Source organism: Saimiri boliviensis, chromosome 19, assembly GCF_048565385.1.
Source record: "Saimiri boliviensis isolate mSaiBol1 chromosome 19, mSaiBol1.pri, whole genome shotgun sequence".
NCBI classification, from domain to species: Eukaryota; Metazoa; Chordata; class Mammalia; order Primates; family Cebidae; genus Saimiri; species Saimiri boliviensis.
This window is the reverse complement of record NC_133467.1, coordinates 41,832,477-41,856,994: the sequence shown is the minus strand read 5'-3', so window position 1 is coordinate 41,856,994 and position 24,518 is coordinate 41,832,477. Positions and strand designations below refer to the sequence as shown.

Here is a 24,518-nt window from a genome sequence, read left to right as displayed (position 1 = left end):
AGAACACAGCTCTGCTAATTGAGAAAAAGAAACACCATCTTCAGGTTGGCACAAATGTCTCCAAACATCTGTAATATTTACGGCCTACCCCCTGACCCCTGGAAATATTTTCCAAGATTCTGTTGAGTCCAATACCCATTCCACTACCCAATCCCAATACCTGATTTATAATTGTGATCCAGAACGATTGTGATCAATAACAGAGATCCCTCCCCCCAAAGTAAGAGTTGTAGTTTTGAATATCAGCTGGTCTGGAGTCAGAGTCCACCCCTCAACCCCGTCCAGGTACACAGGTCTGTGGTAACCTCCATGACCTTTTCAGGGGTTCAACGTCCTTACCTAATGTCCTCATCATAAGTTGTCCCTAGCAAAAGGGCTCTGGAAGATGTAGTAAAGGGAAATTAGTTCAGGAGTCATTGACAAGTCTGTGAAAACCTACTTTGTGTTTAAAATATCACCCAGCATACAGGCCTTAAACTTTCTAACTTCTGACAAAGAACTTTGCGTTTCTACTTAGGAAGTCAATAGGAAGGGAGAACTCTCAAGACAGGAGCCTCCTTCAGAATGCAGCTAAGTGCTGAATGTTCACCGCCAGGAGAGCACGGAGTTCATCTTCAGTCAATGTACGTGCCTTGGAGTCAGGGAATGGTTTAGACAAAGGGACATGGTATTCCAGACCTGCATGTGTGATTCTGGATCAACAGTGACCACAGAGGACAGAGGAGTAGGGAGAGGAGAGACTCGTGATGCGCCATCATCACTTGTCTCGTGGGTAACTGTCAACACAGGAGAGAAGGGGGGTCATTGGAAGAGACACTCAAGACTCCAAGCCAAGTGGGCCAGAAATAAATGCTTTAGCAAGCAAAGCAGAGCAAGTTTGGGCCCTGGTGCAATTCTGGTGCTATTTTGTGTTCAGTGACTGGGGTGCATGATGTTTAGGAGACCATTCTTCCAGAGGCCGAGTTCATACCATAACCCACTTCCCACATCTCATTTGGAGGCAATCTCTTGACCTGCGATTGCGGTTTCAGGTGAACTGTTCTGGTTGATCACTACCGTCACTCACAGGGCTTCCTTTCATGTCCCTGTCTTGCACTTCCACGTCCTCAGTAACGTTCTTCTCACACTCCACACTGTCGGCCTCTCCTCCCTTAGTTCAACTCAGTTGACTGTTTAAAGCACCAAATATATGACAGCGTGGTTGTTTTAGGACAAGGTAGTCCAGAGGCCAGCCACGTAGAAACTTTGTGAAATGATGGAATAGAAACAGAAATCGCATGATAATCATGGCCCTGACCAAGGCCATCTGAGTTGAATGATCTGCTGTCAGAATAAAGCATATGATGTTTTCATATGCAATGTCGGACGGTGTATCTGACAAAGAGAATAGGAAGGGTCCAAGATAGCAGTCCTCAATCCTAGATGTCTATTAGTGTTCTCTGGGGGAACTTCAAAAATGCAGATGCCCGGACCCCATACCAGAGATGTCCATTTCGGGTGGAAATGGACTGGGCATCAATGTTTAGAGTCTCCATGGGTGATATGACTCGTGCAGCCAGGGCTAGGAATCACTGGTCTGAGCGCTCAGCGTATCCAGGACAGGATGATAGCTGAACGTACAAGCAGCTCAGAGAATATGCTGAAAACCAAATCACGGACTACGTCTGTATTCCTACAGTTAATGCTGGCAGAGCCTGAAACAAAAAGAAGAGAAAAAGTGATAGAAGGACATCATTTGTGTCCCCTACACCTAAGATTTCTCTCTTTCAAATGTATTGTTTTGCAGTGCTCATTATTTAGGCCCTGAGACACCAAGACAAACTGACACTGATAATATAATTAGTCATCAATAAATAACTCAAATATTATTGCTGTATAATAATTTTATTAAACAGTTTCATGGAAAAACCCCACAACATTTCTCTATGTGTCACGTCATATAATTTCCAGGTGTGTTAGAGTCTGGTGACAAATCACATTTGGAGAACAGCTTTAAAATCCACTCCTGTATTCCACTCCTGTATGAAATATTGAAACGCAGCTCTGTAACTCAGCATTAAAGGTTACAAAAAGCACCATTTAAAAGAGGACTCACATATTTAACTCCCTTCGAATTATAGTCGTATCTCTCCTTTCCGACAGACACGGAGCTGCACTCATTCGAAATGCTGCCATGGAATACCAACCAGCATGCTCCAATTTACCAAAATTCAAACAAGTCTCATATGTGAGACCCATGCAGAGATTAGGACTGACCAACAGCAGTGAGCTTTGGCTGTCCCCAAACCACAAGCTGGGTTGGGTAAGTGTTTCGTGGAGGGGAACAGAAACGAAGTAAGATCACCAATACCTAACATATTACTTAATGTAGGTATCCGTTGACCATTTAACCTGACACCTACAAAATCCATAGTGTTTAGTATTTCACACCTGTCTTACTGCAAAAGTGCTGTGCTACATACAATTAATTCAAGTTAACTCCAATTAATATTGAAACTAGTAAAAAATTAATTTGTAATAAAGCTTATTCACTTCGAAGCACAATTGAGAACAGCAAATCAAGACGAAGCCCAAACTAGAATCTCAGAAGGATTCCATTGCTAAGAACTGGACTCTCTAAGTAATAGACTTGAGTTTTTCTCTTTTTTCCTTCTTTCTTATTAAAAGATTTGGCTTTTTACTCTACAAGTCTGGGTTCATTGCAGAAATCACAGTCCTTCCATCTCCAATTGCGGCTGGCACTCAAGGAGAGACAAACGCTTAGATCCAAAGAGTTTTGAAAGACCCTAGTTGCTACCCTCCCAGGTCCTCCGTACCACGGGTAACTGGAGTCAGCAGCCCTGGTAGAAGACAGCAAAAACTGGGCTTTAAGGATGAATCGGAATAATGCAGGAATACACTGTACATCTGCTGTTAAGTCCATGCCCCAAAGCACTAGAATGTGAGAATGTAGAAATCTCTGAGAACAGAATGAATTTCACACACACACAAACATAGACTATTGCATATCATTTTTTAGTTGAGGTCAAAATTATTCAAGCCCTATTTCCCCAATGAAAAGCAGGGAATTCTATTAGTATGTCTTCTCCATTTATATCCCAGATTAATATAAACCCAGTCTAGAGGTATCACTTCTTTCCAAACGTAACTTCATTTTAACAGCATACATGGACTACGGCCACTTTTCAAAGTTTTTATCCCAGACCCATTAGATCTACAAGAGACAAGAAAGAACTGGAACAAAGTGAATGGGCCTGGGTTGTAGGATTCGCACAAGCTTCTCTTGGATTCTTTTTTTACAAAGCTTCTCTACCATACAAGCACACGTTTAAAAAGCCAACCCTACTGAGGTCAGGTATGTCCTTCAGGGGTGTTGCCCAGAATGGTTAAATCCCATCCAATTCCAAGCTTAAAGGAGGCTAATAATCATGGTGTGGAATTTCTCTGTACCAGCGGCATGACCAACCCATGTGTTTTAGGTAACGTCTGACACACTGGTGAAGTCTCCCTGACAAATGAGCTTACAGCAGGCTAGAGAGGAAAGGGAAGCTAACTGGAACAAGATGCAAAGGGAAGTTGGTTATACACTCTGATTCTGTACGGTGAGATCCAAGGACACCACCATGTGGTGTCTGCTTTAATTTCTGCGTCAAAGACGACATTTTCTGTTCTACGTGACTCAAGCCTTTTTTCTCCTTATCATTACGCCTCAGCTCGGCCCCTCTTCTCTTCCCCACAATTCCAAAACCATGCTGACTCATTAAGGGTTAGCCCCTGTGAAGAGCTATTTTCTTATTCTGCCTACTTTGACTCTGTAAAATTCCAACAGGCAAAATAAAGGCGAAAAAAGATTTTTTTTTTTTTTTTTTTGCCTTTAAGACATTTTCAAAATCTGTCAAACTCTCTCCTGCATAAAATTCATTATCCCTTTAATCAATACACAAGGAGGAACGAGAAGTACTTTGGGTTACTTCCTTCTCTCCCTCCCTCTCTTCCAGGCAGAGTGAGACAAGGCCTGTCAGAACCATGGGGTGTGTCAGCAGGATAGAAAAGCGCAGTGCTGAAGGAGTCCTCACCCAGTTCCTCCTCCCCAGTTCCTTCTGTGCCGGCTGGTAGGCTCCCACTTCACATCTGGCTGAGAGTTACCGCAGAACAGGGGAAACTGACGCACTCTGCACATTTCCAGATAGAAAAGATCTGAAGGTCACTAGCACCAAACCCTGTCACTGGAGGCAAACCCATTTCACAAAAGCCTTGGGCCTGAGAGAAACTGAAGAGATCGCTTTTCCTGCCCCACTCTACTGATACACCTGTGTGGAGTAAAAATTTTCACACATGAACACGTAGATACTACATGTTGATACTGTTTACAAGAAATACGAATATGACAAACTTCATGTAACAACCAAGATTTTGAATCTTCCTAAGCGGCCCACTTATTTAATGGGTATTGGATAAAAACAAAATTCTAGTACAATTGAAGACGGTAAATCCTGAGAGTTAGTTGTAATAGGCTCTGGCCTGGATTTTTAAATGGCACACTATTCAAAAAGTGTTTGGGACCATAAAATGTTCTCCACAAAAGCCTTTTGCTGCAGAAGGTGGCCTCGGATGGCTAAAGCAGGATTTACTCTTAGCAGTTAACCGCCAAAGCCTTTAGTTATTTGCATCCCAGCAAAACAACAACCCCACACCTTACTCTATCACACCTGGAACCCAAGAGGTCTACAGGCCCAAAGAGAACTGTGTTGTCCGCTTTGCATGGGAAAGACAGGAGGTAGCTAACCTGACCTGGAGGTGCCCTTTCAGTGTGGCTAGGCTCATCTGAGCAGTCAGGGAGTCTCTCGTTCATCAACAGTTTAGCCTCCTTTGGTGCTGAATATTTGCCTTCTTATCTGTAAAACGGAAGAGCCCCAGCCACCTGGGCAAAAATATTTTATCTCTGAACCCCTAAAGTCGATTGAATATTTTTCAGTTCACAAATGGAAATCAGTGACCCCACTTCATCACCAGACACCTTTAAAAAGAAGAGGCCGGAGTACAAAATGATCTTGTTAACACTTGGTGCAAAGCATGATGCTTTTCATGGTTGGGAATATTGGGAATACTTTCTTGTTTCTTGGCCTAACAAATCTTTAAAATGAGGGAACCCGTTAGGTGCATCAAGTTCAAGGAGTTAAATGAACCTGAGCAGTTTATCTAGAGCAGTGTTGAGTGATGTGTATAGGGTTGGCCATATTAATCTAAGACCACGGAGGGCTAGACTAGAGAAGAGAATTTGAAGAAGCATTTATCAAAAGCCTGAAATTCTCCAATGCAGTCTCTTAAGACCAATGAAAAGACATTTTTAAATTAAAAAAAAAAAAAATGCAAGCACGTAAAAATCTTTCAAGGATGAAAGACATGAAAGTACTCCCTGGTTTCACTCTTACTTTCAGAAGTGTGTGCTGAGAGAGAAAAGATAGAAGCAGGGCCAGGCCAAGTGGGAAGACTTTTGGGAATTTGCCAATACAGCCTGAGCCTTGGCACCAAACTCAAACAAAAAAGCAGATGCTCCGCATTCTGCCTGTCTTATAATGCTGAGACGTATTTTCTTTAGAAGTTAAAGCAAGCACTACAAGGTGGCCTGGGCCTGTGCTGGGCTAAAAAGACCTTCTGGCAGCCCTCCTCTCTGGGGTGGGTCAGGTGCCATAAAAAGTCACTTACCCAATGAGTTTTGTGTTAGAGAGGGGTCAGGTATGGGAGGCTCTTAAAGGACGAATGTGAAATGGGAGAAAGGGTTCTTGTGAGGCATCTGGCATCTTATCAACAACACAGACTGTGCCACATACTCTGGGGATATAGAGAACCCATGCAAGAAAAGCTGCCCTTGCGATGAGGCAGCTGTATTAAGTAGGGCAGCTGTCCAGCACAAGCCCGTTCCTTGGAGAGCAAAGGTAGCAGTGATAGAACCTCCGCCCAGCAAGGATCCTAAGAGTCTGCTGTTCTCTCATTTTAGGAAAAAAGCTTCCTATATAGTTGTTCCTGCAGCGCCCCCAAATAGGTCTTGGTGAAAACCCACAGGCAGAGACAATACTTCTAGCTGGGGCTAGGAGGCTTCCATTTACCTTCTCCTCATATGTATATATATTTTTTTCTTAAAATAAATTCCGTGAACTCATAAAGCTCTCATCTGCAATCAAATGCAAAAGCAGAGCATCCTACTCAGAGGCTCTGAAACACACATATCAGCCTCAAAGCAAATCAGCCTTCCAGTCTCAGGTAAGACTGGTTCAGTCCAGAAAGGCAAGGGAGATGTTTCTCCTGAATCCTCGGAGGTAAGAAAGGATCCCTTCAGATGGGCTTGTATAGCAGAGTAGTAACATACTTCTTCTTGTAGCGATGGGTTGCGCTGAGGACCATGACACTGTCCTGCAAGGAAAAGAAACACATGCGGCTAATTCATTAGTTAAGACAGTAGGTAGCTCCTCCCAGCCATCAGTCCTTCACAGTCACTCACTTTTAACAGAGACAGTTTGATATAAGAGAAGAAGGTTGGTTTTGGAGTCAAATCAGTTTCAGTTCCAATCTGATTCCTATTATTATTCTACTTGTGGCCTTGGGTGATTTACCAAGTGTGTCTAAGTCTTTTTACCTCGTTGTTACAAAAGATAATACCTACCATTAAGGTGGCTCTGCTGATTACATGACAATATCTGGCACAGTTTCTGACATATAAGTGCTGAAGAAGTATTAGTCTCCTACCTTGCTCCCTTCTCTAGTTTAAATTCTGATATCGGGCTTTAAACTAGCAAGGAAAAGAAAGAAATATGCTGGCATCCATATATAGAAGAAAGTCGTAAAGACAAAGAGAAAAAAAGAAACAATCCTTCTGAAAAACAATTCCCAAGTCCCAAAGCAGGTCGAATTTCCATTTAATACCGGGGATAATTCACAAAGTCCTCTCTGATTTAGAGGGAACCTAAGAATCCCTTTCTATCTTTGAACAAAGCAAGCACCAAAATCCTCTTCAGAAGGACACCCAATCCAATGGATCAATTCCGAACCACCTAAATAATCTGAGAGAATCAGGAATGGGTCAGAACCAAGCTGAGCCACAATAATCCACATCTTCACCTGAGTCAGAACCAGTAAGAAGAGAGCAAGAGGCACCATTTCCCAGGCTGTGTTACAGACTATAGACGTACCACAGGAGGCGGCGGCAAGCCTATGCATATTAAATGACGCCCAAGGAGCAGTTACAGGAGGCAAAATCCATCAGATCCCAAATAACCCAAGCAAATCCAGTTTAGAACCAGTGTGTCCTTCCACCTCCCCCAACGCTGTATTATCCACACTGAATGCTTCTCGGGTTAACATTCCAGAATCATGTTGACTGACATGGTAACATTCCAGAATCAATCGTGTTGACTAACTAAAGCCTAAATATGACAGACGCAAGGCAGGTAAAAAATTCACTCGACACTTCCACGGGTTTTGTGGAAATGAGGACCAGGTGAGAAAGACCATCTTGGAAAGACCTGGCATGATGATGATACAGGAAAGAACACGGAGTCAGCATGGAGGGCTGGACCTCAGTCCTGCCTCTGGTACTTACTGGCAATTTGACCTTCTCTGAGCCTTAGTTTCTTTATCTATAAAACAGGGGTTAAAAATAATACTTATCTCACAGGTTATTATAAAAATTAAATTCAGTAATATATTTCTAAGTGTTACATTGTACCACATAGCTTGTTAGCCGTACCGGTGATTTCCCAAATCCAGCTACACATCCAAGAAGTAAAAGCAGCTGAAAAAAATTACTAGGGCCCATCCTAGATACACTTCTTCAGAATCTCTAGGAATGGAACTGTGGAATCTGTACTTTGACAGAAGCAGCCCAGGAGATTCTGATGATAATCAGCCTAGTTTCATAACCACAGAGCTATATAACTTTATTCCAGTAGCCAAACCACAAAGACATAACAAGACAGAATAGAGTGGCTATTTTCAACTCAAGACTCTAAAGCAGCAGAAAAACCAAGGAGGACTCTAGAGTTAAAGGGGACCAGGCAAATCTGGTCACATTTCTCCATTACCTCGTGTTTAGGAGACATATAAGCCCCTAAGTACATACGAATGGGGCACCCGAAAGTAGCTCAATTCTACCTGTAAAGAAGTGAAAGCCTTAATATCACATTCAAGCATTACTTTGAACTGGAAGTGAAACCTGCTTTTTCTGCAGATGAAATCCTGTACTATGAACTCAAACTTAAGTAAGTAGCTGGTTTAAAGATTCTAGTCACCCAAAAAGTAACTGGGCAGCAAAAAACTCCTATCAATTTGGGCAATACAACCAGCCAAATCTCAGAGACCGAGATTTTAAAACAAACAACCTAGTAATTAAAAAAAGAGAGTTCTTCCATAATTTGATCATTACTACCAGCTTCGGCTTCAGTGAAATAGCAGAGAAAGTAACCATTGAGAACGTATGTAACCGCGTCTTCTCACTCCAGGGAGCTCTTTGCAGAGCCAGGGTTACCACTTACCTTAATGGACAAGGCATAGAGATGGTTCAGCATAACATGGTTGGGCTCAGGGAGTAAGGCTGGGTCACACTAAGAGAAAGAGAAAAAAATTACTAAATGAAAGTAATGCACAGACAAACCAAACAGCTTACCCTTCCTCAGAGCTCTCTGGGATGTTGAAAAATTTAATCTAGAATGTGTTATCTCTTTTTAATAATGCACCCACTCCAGTATGTATCATTGATACAATCCTATTACAGAAAACTAGAAAAATTATCAGTCCAGGGCAGAAATCCTAAGCTTCAGCATCTACTAATCTTTCTTAAGAGAGCTAAAATAAAAGCCTTGCCCACAACACGCAAGGAAGAGTTGTGTTACAAGGCAAATAATCATAGCAGGAATCAAGTAGATTGAATAGAGATAATATACAAAAAACTTTTGGCGGGCGCAGTGGCTCACGCCTGTAATCCCAACACTTTGGGAGGCCGAGGCGGGAGGATCACAAGGTCAGGAGTTCACGACCAGCCTGGCCAACATGGTGAAACCCTATCTCTTCTAAAAATACAAAAATTAGCTGGGCGTGGTGGCGGGAACCTGTAATCCCAGCTACTTAGGAGGCTGAGGCCAGAGAATCACTTGAACCTGGGAGGCGGAGGTTGCAGTGAGCTGATATCACGCCACCACATTCCAGCCTGGGTGACAGAGCAAAACTAGGTCTCAAAAAAAAAAAAAAAAAAAGAAAAAGCTTTTATTCTATCGTACATCCCCAAACGGTAACTACTCCTTCATGTGTTCAAACAGAAGTCTATAGCTCTTATCCTGATTAGACTATGATGAGGAGACAACTACAAATTTTTATATCAGTCCCTGAAGAAGCTGTGACTCAGCACTGGAAAAAGGAAATCTGTAATGTTATTGATGTGTATGATTCATAATCTCAACACACCTCTGTAATAATCCTAACCTCTAAGATTACTGAACTTTGGTCCAAATGGCCATAGACCTCTAGATCCCCCAGTAATACTCAGGATACTCACAGAAATATTAGTGTCTTTGTTAAGAATAACTTGAAGTAGATGAGGAGGAAGGATGGGCGGAGATTTGAATCTTTCCTCAGATCGAAACACATACATTTCTTGACCATAAGGCCCTGGAGGTGAGCTGGAAAGGTCTGAAAGATATTTACGCAAATAGGAGAAAGAGTTGGAGAATGAGCAAGAATGCATGGAAAACGCTATCAATGCATGGCAGCTAACATTAAATATGGTAGAAGTCCTGGATCACAAACCTGTGACCTGTTGGATCTACAGCTGTAAGGTAACCGGAGGAAAAATCTGAGTCCCCTGGACATAAACCACGGAGTTCCTCAACATGGCAACATGATTTGGGAGACAAAGAGAAGAAGAGTCAAAGACCCAGGCTCGGGGAAGAGCTACTCCTTTTCTCAATCGTAGGACCTTGGAAGAATCCCTCCGCAAGGGTCAGTTTCTTCACAAAATAAAAATAATCTTTGCCCTATTTCATGATGTTTTTGAGGAAATCAAATTAGGTAATGGATGTGAAGATGCCTTGTAACTTTCAAACAATGTGAAAAGATTAGATTTTTTTTTTCTTTTTTTCCAGCCAAACAACAGCTTATGAACTCCTATGACTACGGATACAACAATGATTGCAACAGTAAGGACAAAATGTATGTAACTGTCATTAGGGAAATGCAAATTAACACAATAATCCTACCCCTTCGTACTCACTAGGGTGGCTAAAATCAAACAGCAGACAATAACAAGTGTCAGCAAAGGAATGGAGAAACTGGAAGACTCATACTATCCCCACTGCTGGCAGGAATGTAGTGGTACAGTCAGTTTGGAAAACAGTTTGGTAGTTCCTCAAAGAGTTCGACATAAAGTTACCACATGACCCAGCAGTTATACACTCGGGTATATACCCAAAAGACATGAAAACATATGTCTACACAAAAACTTGTACACCAGGGTTCATAACATTATTTATAATAGCCAAAAAGTGGAGACAATCAAGGTGTCTATCAACTAATGAATGGATAAACAGTATGTCCATACGATGGACCTTTTTCAGCCATAAAAACAAGAGCAAAGTACTGATACATGGCTACAACATGGATGAACCCTGAAAACACGCTAAGTCTAAGAAACCAGTCACAAAAGACCACATACTGTAGGATTCCACTGCTATGAAATGTCCAGAACAGGCCAACCCATAAGATAGCAAGTAGATCTGTGGTTGCCAGAGACTGAGAGGAAGAGGGAATGGGATGTGACTGTTAATGGGTACAGGGTTTATTCTGCGAGGGATAAAAATGCTCTGGAACTGGATAGTCGTGATAATCACGCAACTCTGAATCTATTAAAAATTACTGAGTTGTATACTTTAAGACTGAATCTTATTATGTGTAAATTACATCTCAAAAAAATGAAAAAAGTATGTAGATGAGAATAGAATACACAAAAATGATGAGAACTATATTATGACATATCTTTTATTTAAATGTTACTGTTTCTTTTTTGAGACAGAGTCTTGCTCTGTCGCCTAGGCTGGAGTGCAGTGGCTTGATCATGGCTCATTAAAGCCTTGACCTCCCGGGCCCAAGCAATCCTCCCACTTCAGCCTTCAGAGTAGTTGGCACTAAAGGCATGTGCTACCATGCCCGGCAAATTAATTTTTTTGGTAGAAACAGGGTCTCACTATGTTGTCCAGGCTGGTCTCAAACCCCTGGGCTCAGGTGATCCTCCCACCCTGGCCTCCCAAAGTCCTGGGATTACAGGTGTGAGAATTTCATTGTAAGAACTAAGTTTCAGTGTTCCATTGGACAATAGACTGAATATAGGTAACAATAATGTAACAAAATAAAATAGCTAGGAGAAAGGATTTTGAACATTATCACCACAAAGAAATGATGAATCTGTGAGATGATGAATATGCTAATTACCCTGACTCGATCATTACACATCATATAAACGTACTGAAACATCACATTGTATTTCATAAATATGTACAATTGTTATGTGTCAACTAAAAAAAAAAATACATGTAAGGCAAAAGGAAAAAAGTAAAAGTAATACTCTGACAGTATCTTAAAAATATATGGAACTTGGGCCGGGCACGGTGGCTCAAGCCTGTAATCCCAGCACTTTGGGAGGCCGAGGCGGGTGGATCACAAGGTCGAGAGATCGAGACCATCCTGGTCAACATGGTGAAACCCCGTCTCTACTAAAAATACAAAAAATTAGCTGGGCGTGGTGACACGTGCCTGTAATCCCAGCTACTCAGGAGGCTGAGGCAGGAGAATTGCTTGAACCCAGGAGGCGGAGGTTGCGGTGAGCCGAGATCGCGCCATTGCACTCCAGCCTGGCTAACAAGAGCGAAACTCCGTCTCAAAAAAAAAAAAAAAAAAAAAATTATTATCCCACCAGTCAAAAATAATGTCCAGTTTAACCTTCTGGGTTTATATGATGAAAAAAAATTTTTCAAAACTTTCCTCAACAGATTATCACACTATTGATAATTCTTTTTTTTTTTTTGAGACGAAGTCTCACTCTGCTGCCCAGGCTAGAGCAGAGTGGCGCCGTCTCGGCTCACTGCAACCTCCGCCTCCCAGGGTCAAGCGATTCTCTCGCCTCAGCCTCTGGAATGGCTGGGATTAGAGGCACGCACCACCAAACCTGGCTAATTTTTGTATTTTTAGTAGAGACAGGGTTTCAGCATGTTGGCCGGATTGGTCTTGAACTCCTGATCAGAGGTAATCCACCCGCCTCGGCCTCCCAAAGTGCTGGGATTACAAGCGTGAACCACTGTGCCCAGCCAATAATTTCTTTTAGAAACAGCAAAAACCACCCTTCTCCCTTGAGATTCAAGTATGTTCCACTTAAGCTACTGTGCCTCCTCAGCTGAGATCACTGAGAGTTTAAGTCCCTGGTTTTACTGTGAAGAAACTCAGAATGAAAAAGGTTGAGAGATTTGTTCATGATGGCAAAACTAGTTAGTAGCAGAGGCAGGCTTTAACTCATAAAGAGAGAAGTGTGCTCACTGGCAATACAGTGCACAATTCTTCAGATAGTCTCAGCTCTTAATATAAAGTAACAAAATGGTAACTACAGGTGTGGTTAGCAAAACATTGTCTGATACTATAGCAATTTTAAGTAGAGGTGAAGGCCTTGGATCAAATAATATTAGAGGAAAAAATGTGTAAAGACCTTTTCCTCTTCCAAAGACTTTTTTTCTAACCAAAAACTTACAAAATTTCAATTACCTACAACGGAATTGTTGTTGGGGATGGGGGTGTCTTGTTTTTGAGGCAGGACCGCGCTCTGTTGCCCAGGCTGGAGTGCGGAGGCTTAGACATGGTTCGCTGCAGCCTCAACCTCCTGGGCTCAAGCAGTCCTCCCAACCTCTGCCTCCCAAGTTGTTGCGACCACAGGCATGTGCCCCTCACTACACTCAGCTAATTTGAAAAAGTTTTATGTAGAGATGGGTCTTGCCATATTGCCCAGGCTGTGGTTCTTTTTTTTTTTTTTTTTTGTCTTTTTTTTTTTCTTTCACACTTTTAGGGCCTCATAAAAATCATGAATCTGGCCGGGCGCGGTGGCTCAAGCCTGTAATCCCAGCACTTTGGGAGGCCGAGGCGGGTGGATCACGAGGTCAAGAGATCGAGACCATCCTGGTCCACATGGTGAAACCCTGTCTCTACTAAAAATACTAAAAATTAGCTGGGCATGGTGGCGCGTGCCTGTAATCCCAGCCACTCGGGAGGCTGAGGCAGGAGAATTGCCTGAACCCGGGAGGCGGAGGTTGCGGTGAGCCGAGATCGCGCCATTGCACTCCAGCCTGGGTAACAAGAGCGAAACTCCGTCTCAAAAAAAAAAAAAAAAAAAAAAAAAAATCATGAATCTGCTAACTGAGCTCTCAAACTGGCAGGATTAAGATGGAGCATTTGGGACAAATTACAGACATGTATCACCTCTGCTGGGTAATATCGTCGAAGGTCAGTGGAAAACCTGAAATATTACTAGAAATAGCTTTTCAGCCCATTAGTGAGTTACAAAAGATAACACAGCAAATGGAGTGTATCACATGTAATAAGGTAAACATTATACCATGAGACTTTTGTCAGTGTGTGTATGTGTGTGAGTGTTTGCAGCAAAGAAAAGACCTAAACTTACAGGAGAAAATCTCAATCTCTCTCTCTCTCTCTCTCTCTCTCTCTCGTTCTCTCCCCTCCACCCTTTCCCCCACCCTGCCTCACTCTCTTCTTCTTTCTGTCTCTCTCTCTATATATATATACATACATACATAAACAACTTTTGGGAAGGTACAAGAAAGACACAGCAAAAAAAAAGAGTAAATACTACAAAATTACCTCTACAAGATGCCTCAGAACTTTCCATAGAGTCTAGCTTTAAAGCATCGAACACCTCAAAATCAGATTTCTTGACATGGATCAAATTGTTAATTGTGCCGAGCTGACTGGTAACCACAGGCTGAAACGGTGAATAGAAAAAAATACTGAATCTCTCTTTCAAATCCATCTTTTCCATCCAACCTTCCTCTTTTATCCTAAAATTGACAGGTGATTAGACTCAGCACCTCCACGGTCTATCAAGACGGAAATCCTCCCGTGTAGGGCAGAAGCTGCCCAGTCTTGACAGAAATGACAGCCGAAATGGGACTGCTAAGTCAGGGGTTATCCTTGGAGATCAAGGCCTTACCTCTGAGGGATCATGAACCCACTGTCCATCCACAAAGAACTTGTATTGGTGTTCTCCCTCAGGGAGGTCCAGGATGGCGACAAAGTCATTATGGCTACAGAAGAAAACAGAAAAGCAAACAGGCCGAGTTCCTTTCAGAAGACCAAGCGGCAATCATAGTATCATCTGAATGATCTCCCCGATTCCTAAGCCACTGTACCCCCTGGTGTGCAAAACAATGCATAAACCCCTTCTCCTTTTTTGTATCATCTTGGACGTGTATTTACCAGCTCCTCCCAACAATATTAGTTCTTAACCGATATCTGGAAAAGAATAATAAAAACGTTAATCCTGTCGAATGGTTCACCTTAGTATAACTATGTTGCGTCAGCAGAACAAGCTCCTAACAGTGCCAATAAGATAGGTAGGTTCAGGATACAATGCCTCAAGGTATTCTTTCTCTCTTTTGGTGAACTTTTTCTGGAAAATGACCTACCATACAATGGGCCATTCTGACAACCAGTTAAATCGTTCGTTATTGCTTTGGGAGCAATAAATAACATGACTACCTAGAACTTCAGAATGTGTTTTGCTTTAGTGCAGAAGTCAGAGCAACAAGACTCACCCAGTTTACAGAAGACTTCCCACAAGCAGAGCCAGGATCTGTATAACACAGCCCTAAAGAATGTAGCCACAAAGCTATTATGAGTCCCTCTGAGGCAATCATATTCTAAGGGGTAAAACATCTCTGACTCACTATGAAGATTAAAAAATTCCCACAGATATACTAAGTGGCCACAGAAAAGGGCATGTTCTAGAGAGAATCCTTAGCAGTGGGGAAAAGTAGTCCAGTGGGGTTTCTCTTCTGAGAAAAGAAATTAGGTCTCTATTCCTGGACCCTTAGATTCAACCAAGGCACTTGTCTTCACCTCTTAATCAGTGGAATCTTGGTGCTCCAATTGTTGAAGGACCCAGAGATGAAGACCTCCTTGCCTCCTTCAGACCAGCGGATAACAGTGGGCCGGGCCTGCTGTGTGGGCTTTACGCAGTCCTCCAAATCCTGCTGCCATGATACAAACTCTTTGTCCCCAGGGAGCTGTAAGAAGGAGTAGGTCATCCCTAGAATAAACTGTGACCCAAGAATTCTAAAAGGTCACTCTCCTCCCTAGGGTAGAGAAGGGTGCTAGGCTTTGGCGAAGGATATCAACCCCAAAATCAGCAACTAATTCTGAGTTTGAACAAATTATAGAAAAAAAAAAAAAAAAAACAACACAAAAAAAACTCATCTAGGACCAAAAATGGTCAAATGGCCTATGCTTAAGCACTGTCTAAATCATAGCCTGACTTTTGAGTCTACCTACATCATTGACCCTTTCAGCGCCTTAGACTCTCCCTTAAAAAAAAAAAAAAAAAAAAAAAAAGCTAATTCCCGACCACTAGTTTAACTCATAAGCAGGCAATTATTATACACTTCTGAGTCTTTAAGAGAAAAAATATATAAAAACAAAGTATGGTTCTATTAAAATATAATTAAGTCGTCCATATATTTTATAGGCAAATATGTATAGCTCTCATACCAGCTGTAATGGAAGTTAGAGATATCAAAATTCATAATTCATAAACGCGATTTCTGCTAAGTTACAAAAAGAAGAAAGTAAAAATTTAAAAACCAGATCACTGATTTCTTAAAACTTGAGAAGTAGCTATGAAATCTTACTTGCTTCCCTATGCTAGGTTTATACTAATTATTTCAGGAGTAGGAATAAAAATTCTAGAACCTCAAGGAGCAAGAGATCAAAAACATAGTTTCCTTTATCAAAAGTAGTAATCTTATCGAACGAGGTATGTGGGATTGGGAAAAAAAAAAAAATCTCCTATTTCTTTTCATTATCATCCTTTGGACCAAGAGTTGGCAGACAGCCAGTGAGCCAGATGCTTTTATCAAGTTTTATTTGAAAACAGCTCCCTTATTTGTCTACCTATTATTTATTTGTTGAGAAACAGCCTTGCTCTGTCACCCAGGCTAGAATGCAGTGAGTGGTGTGATCACAGCTCACTGCAGCCTTGAACTTCTGGGCTCAAGCCATCTTCCCACCTCAGCTTCCAGAGAAACTGAGACTAGAGGTGCGAGCCACCATACCTGCCTTGTTTACCTGTATTACATATAGCTGCCTACACGCTACAGTGGCGGAATTGCATAGCTGTAATGGAGACTGTACAGTCTACAAAGTCTAAAATATTTACTATCTGGGCCTTTACAGAAAGTTTGCTGACCCCTGTTTTAGACTGGTTTAAGTGATTTTGGTAAATGAGACTGTATAGTATTAAGCCTAAATATTACAAAATAGAATAATGTGGGCTTTTTTTTTTTTTTTTTTTTCCCAAAAAAGGACTAGCTTATTCATTTGGGCCTTCTTTTCAAAAAGGTTGACGTAGTTTCCCCTTCATACATTCTCTTGACATTCCCGCCGGGTGCGGTGGCTCAAGCCTGTAATCCCAGCACTTTGGGAGGCCGAGGCGGGTGGATCATGAGGTCAAGAGATCGAGACCATCCTGGTCAACATGGTGAAACCCCGTCTCTACTAAAAATACAAAACATTAGCTGGGCATGGTGGCGCATGCCTGTAATCCCAGCTACTCAGGAGGCTGAGGCGGGAGAATTGCCTGAACCCAGGAGGCGGAGGTTGCGGTGAGCCGAGATCGCACCATTGCACTCCAGCCTGGGTAATGAGAGCGAAACTCCGTCTCAAAAAAAACAACAAAAACAACAAAAAAAAGACATTCCCCAAAACTACAGTACAAGACACCAGTAGCAGGATAATCCAAAGTAAACAGAGAAAGAGAATTGAAAGAACTTTCACATTATATAAGGAATTGACTTAAGAGGAAATTACATATTCTCAGAACAATGCACTCTTGTATGACTGGCTGTCTTAGAATTGCAAGAATTTTACATATGCCTAAGAATAACCCTCAGATTCTGATTCAGATATAAGATCTGGGAATCTATTTTTAAAAAGTTTCCTAGATAATACTGTAATTATGTTAAAATAAAGGAGAAAAGCTTCCTAGATATACCGTGATTATGTTAAAATAAAGAAAAACCCCTCATCTTTAGAGGTAGATCCTAAAACATTACAGATAAAATAATATTTGATATAATGTCTGGAAATCTGCTTCAAAATAACTAGTGGGGGAACAGTGGACACAGATGTTATATGTTCCTTCAAGATCTGATCATTGTTCAAACTGGGTAGCCTGTATACAGACATCATTATACTGTTTCTTCCTACACTGTAAATGTTTCAAATTTTCCATAAAGTATTTAAAGACATCTCAGGTGATTCTAATATGCAAACAGGATTGAGAACCACCAAACCAGTCCAGTGAAAAAGGCAAGCATTCAAAGCAAAGCAGGCCCCTCGCCTGTTTCTGTCAGTTACTTTCACAGCAGGATTTTCAGTTTATAATTTGAAAGCTACAAACTATTAATATGCCTAGCTTTGGAGGAAAGCCCTTCCACTTATGACATGACATTTCTGTGATAGGAATGAATGCAGCTGACTAGCAGAAAGATTGTTTACTCCAAGTTACTCAGCAAAACGACCAGGAAAACAGGCAAAACAATTAGAACTACAGTTTGATGTTTAAGTAAAATGTTGAGGTTAGAAGTAAAGAGGGTAGATTAAAAACTATAAAATTTTAGATTTAAATGAGACCTTAGGAATTATCTGAACTAATTTTCAGGCAATCTGAAAATTATCTGAATAATGTTCTTAATTCACCAAAAGCAAGACTGAGGTGAGAGATAAAAATAATCCAAAATAGGCCCCAAATCAGACAGAGCAACCTGGCTTTTAATCAGGACACCAATTACTGCAGTCACAGTTTGACAAATACACTGTATTTAAATCCTGAGTCATCAACATAGAAAAGGGTAAAAATACAATGAGGCAGATCACCTTTAGAAAGCTCTGAAGAAATTAAGTCAGATGGCTTGTAGAAAGCCCAATGATAAAGAATAAATTCTCAGGGGAAGAAAAGAATGGATAGTAAACCCCAAGAAATGCTCCTTTTAATCACTCTCACTTCTGTCTGTGATTTTTGTCACTCTGTCGCCCAGGCTGGAGTGCAAGTGCAGTGGCTCCATCTAGACTCACTGCAACCACGACCACCTTCTCAAGTGACTCTCCTGCCTCAAGCTCACGAGTAGCTGGGACTACAGGCATGCCCCACAACGCGCTGCTAATTTTTTTTGTATTTTTAGTAGAGACGGGGTTTCACCATGTTGGTCAGGGTGGTCTCGAACTCCTGACCTCAAATGATCCGACCGCCTCGGCCTCCCAAAATGATGGGATTACAGGCCCGAGCCAGTGCGCCCAGCTGTGATTATGTTATCAATTGACATCCAAGGAAATCAATCACAGAATCCAAATTCCATGCGCTACCAATATGGCAAATAATACTCTATTCACTCTCTAAAGCCCTCCCCAGTTCCCTGGGAAGTGATGAAATGATAAGAAACATCAAACACACCCCAATCTCCTCAAGCCCTCCCTTTTTCCATCTCATCCCATCAGCCTACTTGGAGAAATTACATATATCTCATGCTGACAACCCTAAAAGTGATTAGAAACATCAAAATGGTAAACACTGCTATCAGCTCCATCTGTCCTTTCTTAGAGAGTGAAAAGAAGTTGCCCTCTTCCTGAAAGTCCTTGGAATTGAGAGCAAGGTCTTCCGGCCAGCTTTGGGTTGTAGATTTTTAGCCGTGCAACATTTTGAAGTACCACTGGGGAGTAAACAAGCCGTGGAATTATCTGCTCTCCCACCTGAGGAGCAGCAGCGGAACGTGAGTGGCATAATCTCAACCACCACAACTATAAAGTACGGGACAAAAGCTAAGCAGTCAACCAAATGATGTCCTTAATTGGTCTCCAAGACTAGGGGAAAATATTCCATAAGCAAGTAGTTGCTGCTCACAGCCCTGCCAAAAGGGAAGAGATCACAAGAGCAGAACTACTAGAAGGGCCAAAATGATACTGATACAGAAATTTTCAGAAAAAAAAGAACCTCATTTAGCCACCTCAAGGCAAAGGTGACAAACTGCCACCTATGGTCAGCAGCTCCTGCAACCTACTCTCTGAAGTTTTCCACCAGAGCTTACAAACTACAGATTCAACAACACTATAGAAGAGGGCAGTCGTGCCTGTTAGGAAAAACCAAGGGGGGGGGGGGGCTGTCTATTGTCCCCATCCTAAAACTGTGGCCAACAGATTAGTCAGAACACCAGGAAAACAAAAATCCCCCTCTTTATAATTTTAAGGCGGCACGGCAAGAGGAATTACCACCCAACACCTCTGTCCCTGAAAAATCCCTTTAATTCAAAAACACCACAGCCCGGTTCAGTACCCCGTAGGAAAGAACCGAGACAGGGAACAGGAGCCCGGAAACCAACCCGCTGCAGCACCGCCACCAGCTGGGGGCGCGGGACGCCTACCTTGGAGTCGGGCAGGCTGAACACGCTGGGGTCGTCCGTGCTTCCCACCATGATCTTGTGCTCCTTCCCGGGGGCATGGCCGCCGGCGCCCTCGGCGCGTGCAGCCTTGGCGCCGTGGCGGTCCCCGGACACCCGGTCGCTGGCGGTGTTTCCCATGGCTGCGGCTCGGCGGGGACCACCTACCGCGGGGAACGGCACCCGGCGGTGAACACCGCAGCCGCCGCGTCGGGGGCGCCCCCCAGCCCCGCCCCTGCGCCGCGGGACCGGGCACGGGATTCCCCGCCCCGGGGCCGCCGAGCCCCGGAGCCCCCGCGCTCCCGGCCTGCGGGGACGCCTGCACACGCCCCGGCGCCCCCGCCGCCCCCGGCTCGGGAGCCCCGCGATCGGGACGCCCCCCGCGTCCCCGCACTCACTGCCGGGGGCGCCCCGGCCCCAGTCGCCTCGGGCGAAGCTCTCACTCCTCCAGGGGCCACTGACGTGACGGCCGTTCTGCAGGTCGCGCCGCCAATAAAGTTATTGAAATTGAAGCCGCAGCCCGCGCTGCCGACCCGCGAGTCCTCCTAAGATGGCTACAAGGCCGGCGGCGCGGAGCCCGCCCCGTGCGCGTTCCCTGCGGCCCGCAGCCGCGGCGCCCGGGGCCCGCCGGCCGCTCTAGCCGCCGCCTCGGTGGTGGGCCGGCGCCTCGGTGGTGGGCCGGCGCGCGCAGCCTCCGGCGCCGGGGGGGGGGGGTGCGCGGAGCGGGGCGGGGGGTGCGCGGGGGCGCCGGGGGGCGGGGCGGGGGGAGCCGGGGGGCGGGGCGGGGGCTGTGAAGGGCGGGGGCGCGGGGGGGTGGGGGAGCGCGGGGCGGGGCGGGCGGGGGCGCCGGGGGGCGGCGCGGGGCGGGCGGGGGCGCCGGGGCGGGGCTGTGAAGGGCGGGGGCGCGGGCGCGGCCTGTGGAGCCCGGCGAGGCTGCGCGCGGGACGGCTGGGCCGCCGCGCCCCTCAGACCGCCCGGCGGAGGGGGCGTCCCCGAGCGACGCCCGCAGGCCGCGTCCCTGGACTCCGGGGCTCGGAGCGGGAGGGGCGGCGCGGCTCCCCGCCCGGCCTCAGGGGCGCCGGCGCGGTTTCTGGGCGGCGTCTGCGCGGCCGGCGGCCTGGGAGGCGGGACCCCCGCCGGGAAGAAGGAAACGCGCTTCCAGCTCCGGCAGAAGGAAGCGGTGGCCGCCGCGCCCGGCGCGGGGACTCACGCCTGGCATCAGACGCTTCGGGAGGCCGGGGCGGGCGGGTCGCGAGGTCGGGAGGTCGAGACCAGCCTGGCCAACGTGGGGCAGCCCCGTCTCCACTGAGAACACGCACGTCCGCCGGGCGTGGCGGCGCGGGCCTGCGGCCCCGGCCACTCGGGGGGCTGAGGCGGGAGACTCGCTGGGCCCCGGGAGGCGGAGGTCGCGGCGAGCCGAGATGGCGCCGCTGCGCTGCAGTCCGGCCTGGCTGCGGAGCGAGACTCCGTCTCCAAACGGAGAAGTTGCTCTGCGCGGAGCGACGGGGAAGGAGCCGCCAGCCCGACCGGGGTCGCGGGGAAGAGGCCGGACGGGGCGTTCGGGAGGTCGCCCGGACGAAGGAGCAAAAGGTCGGGAGGCGCACGAGGACTCTGCTAGGCTAAGAAACGGCAGACGCAGCGGAAACCTCCGGAGAGAGAAAACCCCAGGAGGAGAGCGACAGCGAACACGGAGCAGGGGCGCTGCAGGTGTCGGGAGGGCGAAGACGGCCCCAGGGCCGGGCGGGTCCGGCTGTTCGGTGACAACAACGGAAATCTAAGGCACTTACAGACTCTTACTCTGTATTATAGTTATTCGTATGCCTCATTCCCTACTGGAAACGTTTATCCCTCCGTGTTACACGGACTAGCAGCGTTGGCATCGCCTGGGAGCCTGTTAGGAACACAGGAGCTGAGGCTCCAGGGTTCGGGATGTGCATTTTAACAAGATCCCATGAACGTGTGTGAGAAGCGCTGCTTTGAGAGCGGGCAGAGAGAAGATCCGGACTGATTCCTTTTCACATACAGAGCGCACTTTTCATACGCGTTTGCGGAATGAAGGATGCAGGAATCCCGTTGACGGCGATACATTTCTAACAAGATATGCCCCTTAGGCTTAAACACGCCCAATGATGGGAAACCCCAGGCGACACAGGCCAGCCTTTCGGAGTGAGCAGCTCTATTTGTTGAAAAGTTCATTTTTTATGTTATGTAGTTGGCAGCCCACTTAAGTCCAACAAACGCACTGCTTCCCCATTTTTTGCTCTGCCTCTTATCAACTCATTCTCTGGCTCATAAACCAAAGACAGTTTACAGAAAAAAAGAAAAAAAAAAGGTACGATTTTACTGCAGCTTAGCCCCAAAGTGTTTGCTGTGTGAGCACATCCTTCTTGCTTACCGCTACCTTTCTCCCTCCGCCCGTCAGTTCCTTGCGGTGGGACCCGGAACAAGGCCCTGGAAGGTATAATACACTAAACCTTGACTTGAGTAGTGCTCTGTTCTCTGACCCCAAGGTGGTTTCACCACGCCAGATAATATGTCCTGGGTATGTATTTCCTTGCAGTAGTCAAATGAGATGAGCAGAAACGAAGTATGTGAGCCAATGGAACGCTTAAGGAGAGAAACTGCTTTTGCACAGCTAAACGGAAGTGACTTTTGGATGATCTGCTTTGGAAGATTATCCATGACACTGTTCTGCTCTGCTCTGCCCTAGCAGCATTTGTGAGTCACTCAACAGTTAATAATAAAAGTCAACTCTGAATATCGCATGTTTTAGACACAGAACAAATATAATGTGACACTGTAGGAAGAATTAATTCTTCTCCTTAGTCCCAAATTCTTTTTATTTTCCTTACATTCAGGAATGAGTTGGTAAAGATACAAGATCCACTTAACCAGTATCAGTATAATTGTTCCCTTTAGATTTATTGCTGTCACCCCAATGCTCTCCTTTGTTTCTAGAGGGAAGGAAAAGAAGGAGGTAATAGGAAAAGTAATGGATGGGGGTTGTCCTGATGTTACCGTATCTAGAATGTCATTGTCACTGGTCTCCTCAGATCAACCATTCTGCCTGATAAACAGGAAAATAACATGGGCAGCCGCACATGCAAGCTTTTAATCACACTACTAACCAGAGCTCACTTCCTCTGAGAGGTGAGGATGTGAGAATGGGGCAAGAGTATATTGATTTTACAGAACTGGATGACAGGTTAAACTGGGCATCTGGAGGCTTACATTCCCATCTCCACTCATCAACTTTCATCCTCCACTTACCACCAAGGATAGGTATAACATCTGATCTTGATGGCTACTGTTTCAAAAAACAATCAGATCTTTTTTATAAAGTTAACATTCGCTTAATCATGCAGCATAGTAACTCCTACTCCTGGGTATTTATCCAAGCAAGTTCACACAAAAACCTGTAAACACATATATGTCTTTATTCATATAATAGATAAAACAGAAACCCTACAGTGGAAAAAACATGAATGTCCATCACCTGAGGATATGGTTTGGCTCTGTGTCCCCACCCAAATCTCATCTCAAATTGTAATGCCCCGTGTTGAAGGAAGGACCTATAACCCCTGCATGTCAAGGGAGGGAAGCCAATTTCCCCCATACTATTCTTGTGATAGTGTGTGAATTCTCACCAGAGCTGATGGTTTTAAAAGGTTCGGCAGTTCCTCCTTCATTCACACTCTCACTGTCTCTTGCCTGCTGCCATGTAAGACGTGCTTGCTTCCCCTTCCACCATAACTGTGAGTTTCTGAAGGCCTCCCCAGCTATGCAGAACTGTAAGTCAATTAAACCGTTTTTCTTTATAAGTTACCTAGTCTCAAATATGTCTTTATAGCTGTGTGAAAACAGACTAATACACCTGGCGAATCAATAATTACAGTGTAGCATAGCTATCAATGGAATACTACGTAATAAAAAGGAATAACTTGATATATACAATAATATTGATGAATCTCAAATACATTATGGGAAGCAAAAGAAGTCAGGCTCCACTTATGTGACTTTCTGGAAAAAGAAAGACTATATGGTAGTACAGATGAGTGTTTGCCAGGAGTTGTAGATGAGGGGTGGGGAGTGATTGGCTACAACGGAGCATGAAGAAATTTTGAAGGGGAGGTATGGAACAGGTCTGCATCTTGACTGTAGTACAGTGATTGATAAAAAAGTTAGTTTTTATTGTATGAAAATTATTCATAAGTTTTAAAAAATAACCATACTATTAATAAAATCAGCTTTAGCAAAAGATACACGTTTATACACAAGAGAGTACTGAACCATTGAGTAAATTAATTATTTTAAAACAAATACCATTGATTTTAATCTTTTCATAGTTTTTATACAGGCAGAGAAATAGTAGTGATTCCGCTCACCTGCAGGAAGACAGAGCCAATTCAAAGGTACAGAATATTCCCCAAATCATATTGTAATTTTTCCTTTCAAATTCCAAAGGATATGAATATATATATTTTTGTAATCAGCTTTAAAATAATTAGGAAAATGATAGAAGCTTTTAATATAATTACAAGATACGGTAAATTGATGAATATTATTAGACATTCATCAGTAACAAGAAATTTGTATCTTAAGTTTTTTTGAGTTCAGTTTCCTATTCACATCTTTCAGCTTGGTTGAACTAAAAAATTATTAATCAATGATTTTTTTTGTAACCATATATAAATATGTACAATGAGAGAATCAATTAATTTAGAATTATACTCATAATTTAAAAAAGAAACTGCCATACTTATTGCCGATAACTAG

General features: G+C 44.2%; 1 protein-coding gene across 6 annotated transcripts; it reads right to left on the bottom strand.

Annotated features, from left to right (window-relative positions):
* Positions 1 to 424: 424 nt before the first annotated feature.
* Positions 425 to 20,427, bottom strand: PRKAB2 (protein kinase AMP-activated non-catalytic subunit beta 2). Of its 6 annotated transcripts, XR_012515094.1 has the most exons (10): positions 20,141 to 20,427; positions 19,728 to 19,906; positions 15,157 to 15,323; positions 14,249 to 14,342; positions 13,900 to 14,020; positions 9,796 to 9,872; positions 9,545 to 9,678; positions 8,529 to 8,597; positions 7,598 to 7,634; positions 6,367 to 6,411 (listed from the first exon to the last, which is right to left on the bottom strand). XR_012515094.1 is itself a non-coding variant. In XM_074390071.1 (9 exons), the coding sequence occupies exons 2-9, from the start codon at positions 19,881 to 19,883 to the stop codon at positions 6,179 to 6,181; spliced, it is 1,011 nt and encodes a 336-aa protein (XP_074246172.1). In that variant the 5' UTR covers positions 19,884 to 19,906; positions 20,141 to 20,424; the 3' UTR covers positions 425 to 6,178. The 6 variants fall into 6 exon arrangements, 5 of the variants coding, with proteins under 5 accessions (XP_074246172.1, XP_074246173.1, XP_074246174.1 ...); XM_074390071.1 differs by lacking the exon at positions 9,796 to 9,872 and having other exon boundaries at positions 425 to 6,411; positions 20,141 to 20,424; XM_074390074.1 differs by lacking the exon at positions 7,598 to 7,634 and having other exon boundaries at positions 6,325 to 6,411; positions 20,141 to 20,426.
* Between the last annotated feature and the right edge of the window lie 4,091 nt (positions 20,428 to 24,518).

Coding starts and splice junctions, on each gene's coding strand:
- PRKAB2 (XM_074390072.1), bottom strand. CDS start 19,883: ATGGGAAACACCGCCAGCGACCGGGTGTCCGGGGACCGCCACGGCGCC. Junction 15,324..19,727: donor TCAGCCTGCCCGACTCCAAG/GTAGGCGTCCCG, acceptor TCCTTCTTACAG/CTCCCTGGGGACAAAGAGTT. Junction 9,679..13,899: donor TTCTGAGGCATCTTGTAGAG/GTAATTTTGTAG, acceptor AATATCTTTCAG/ACCTTTCCAGCTCACCTCCA.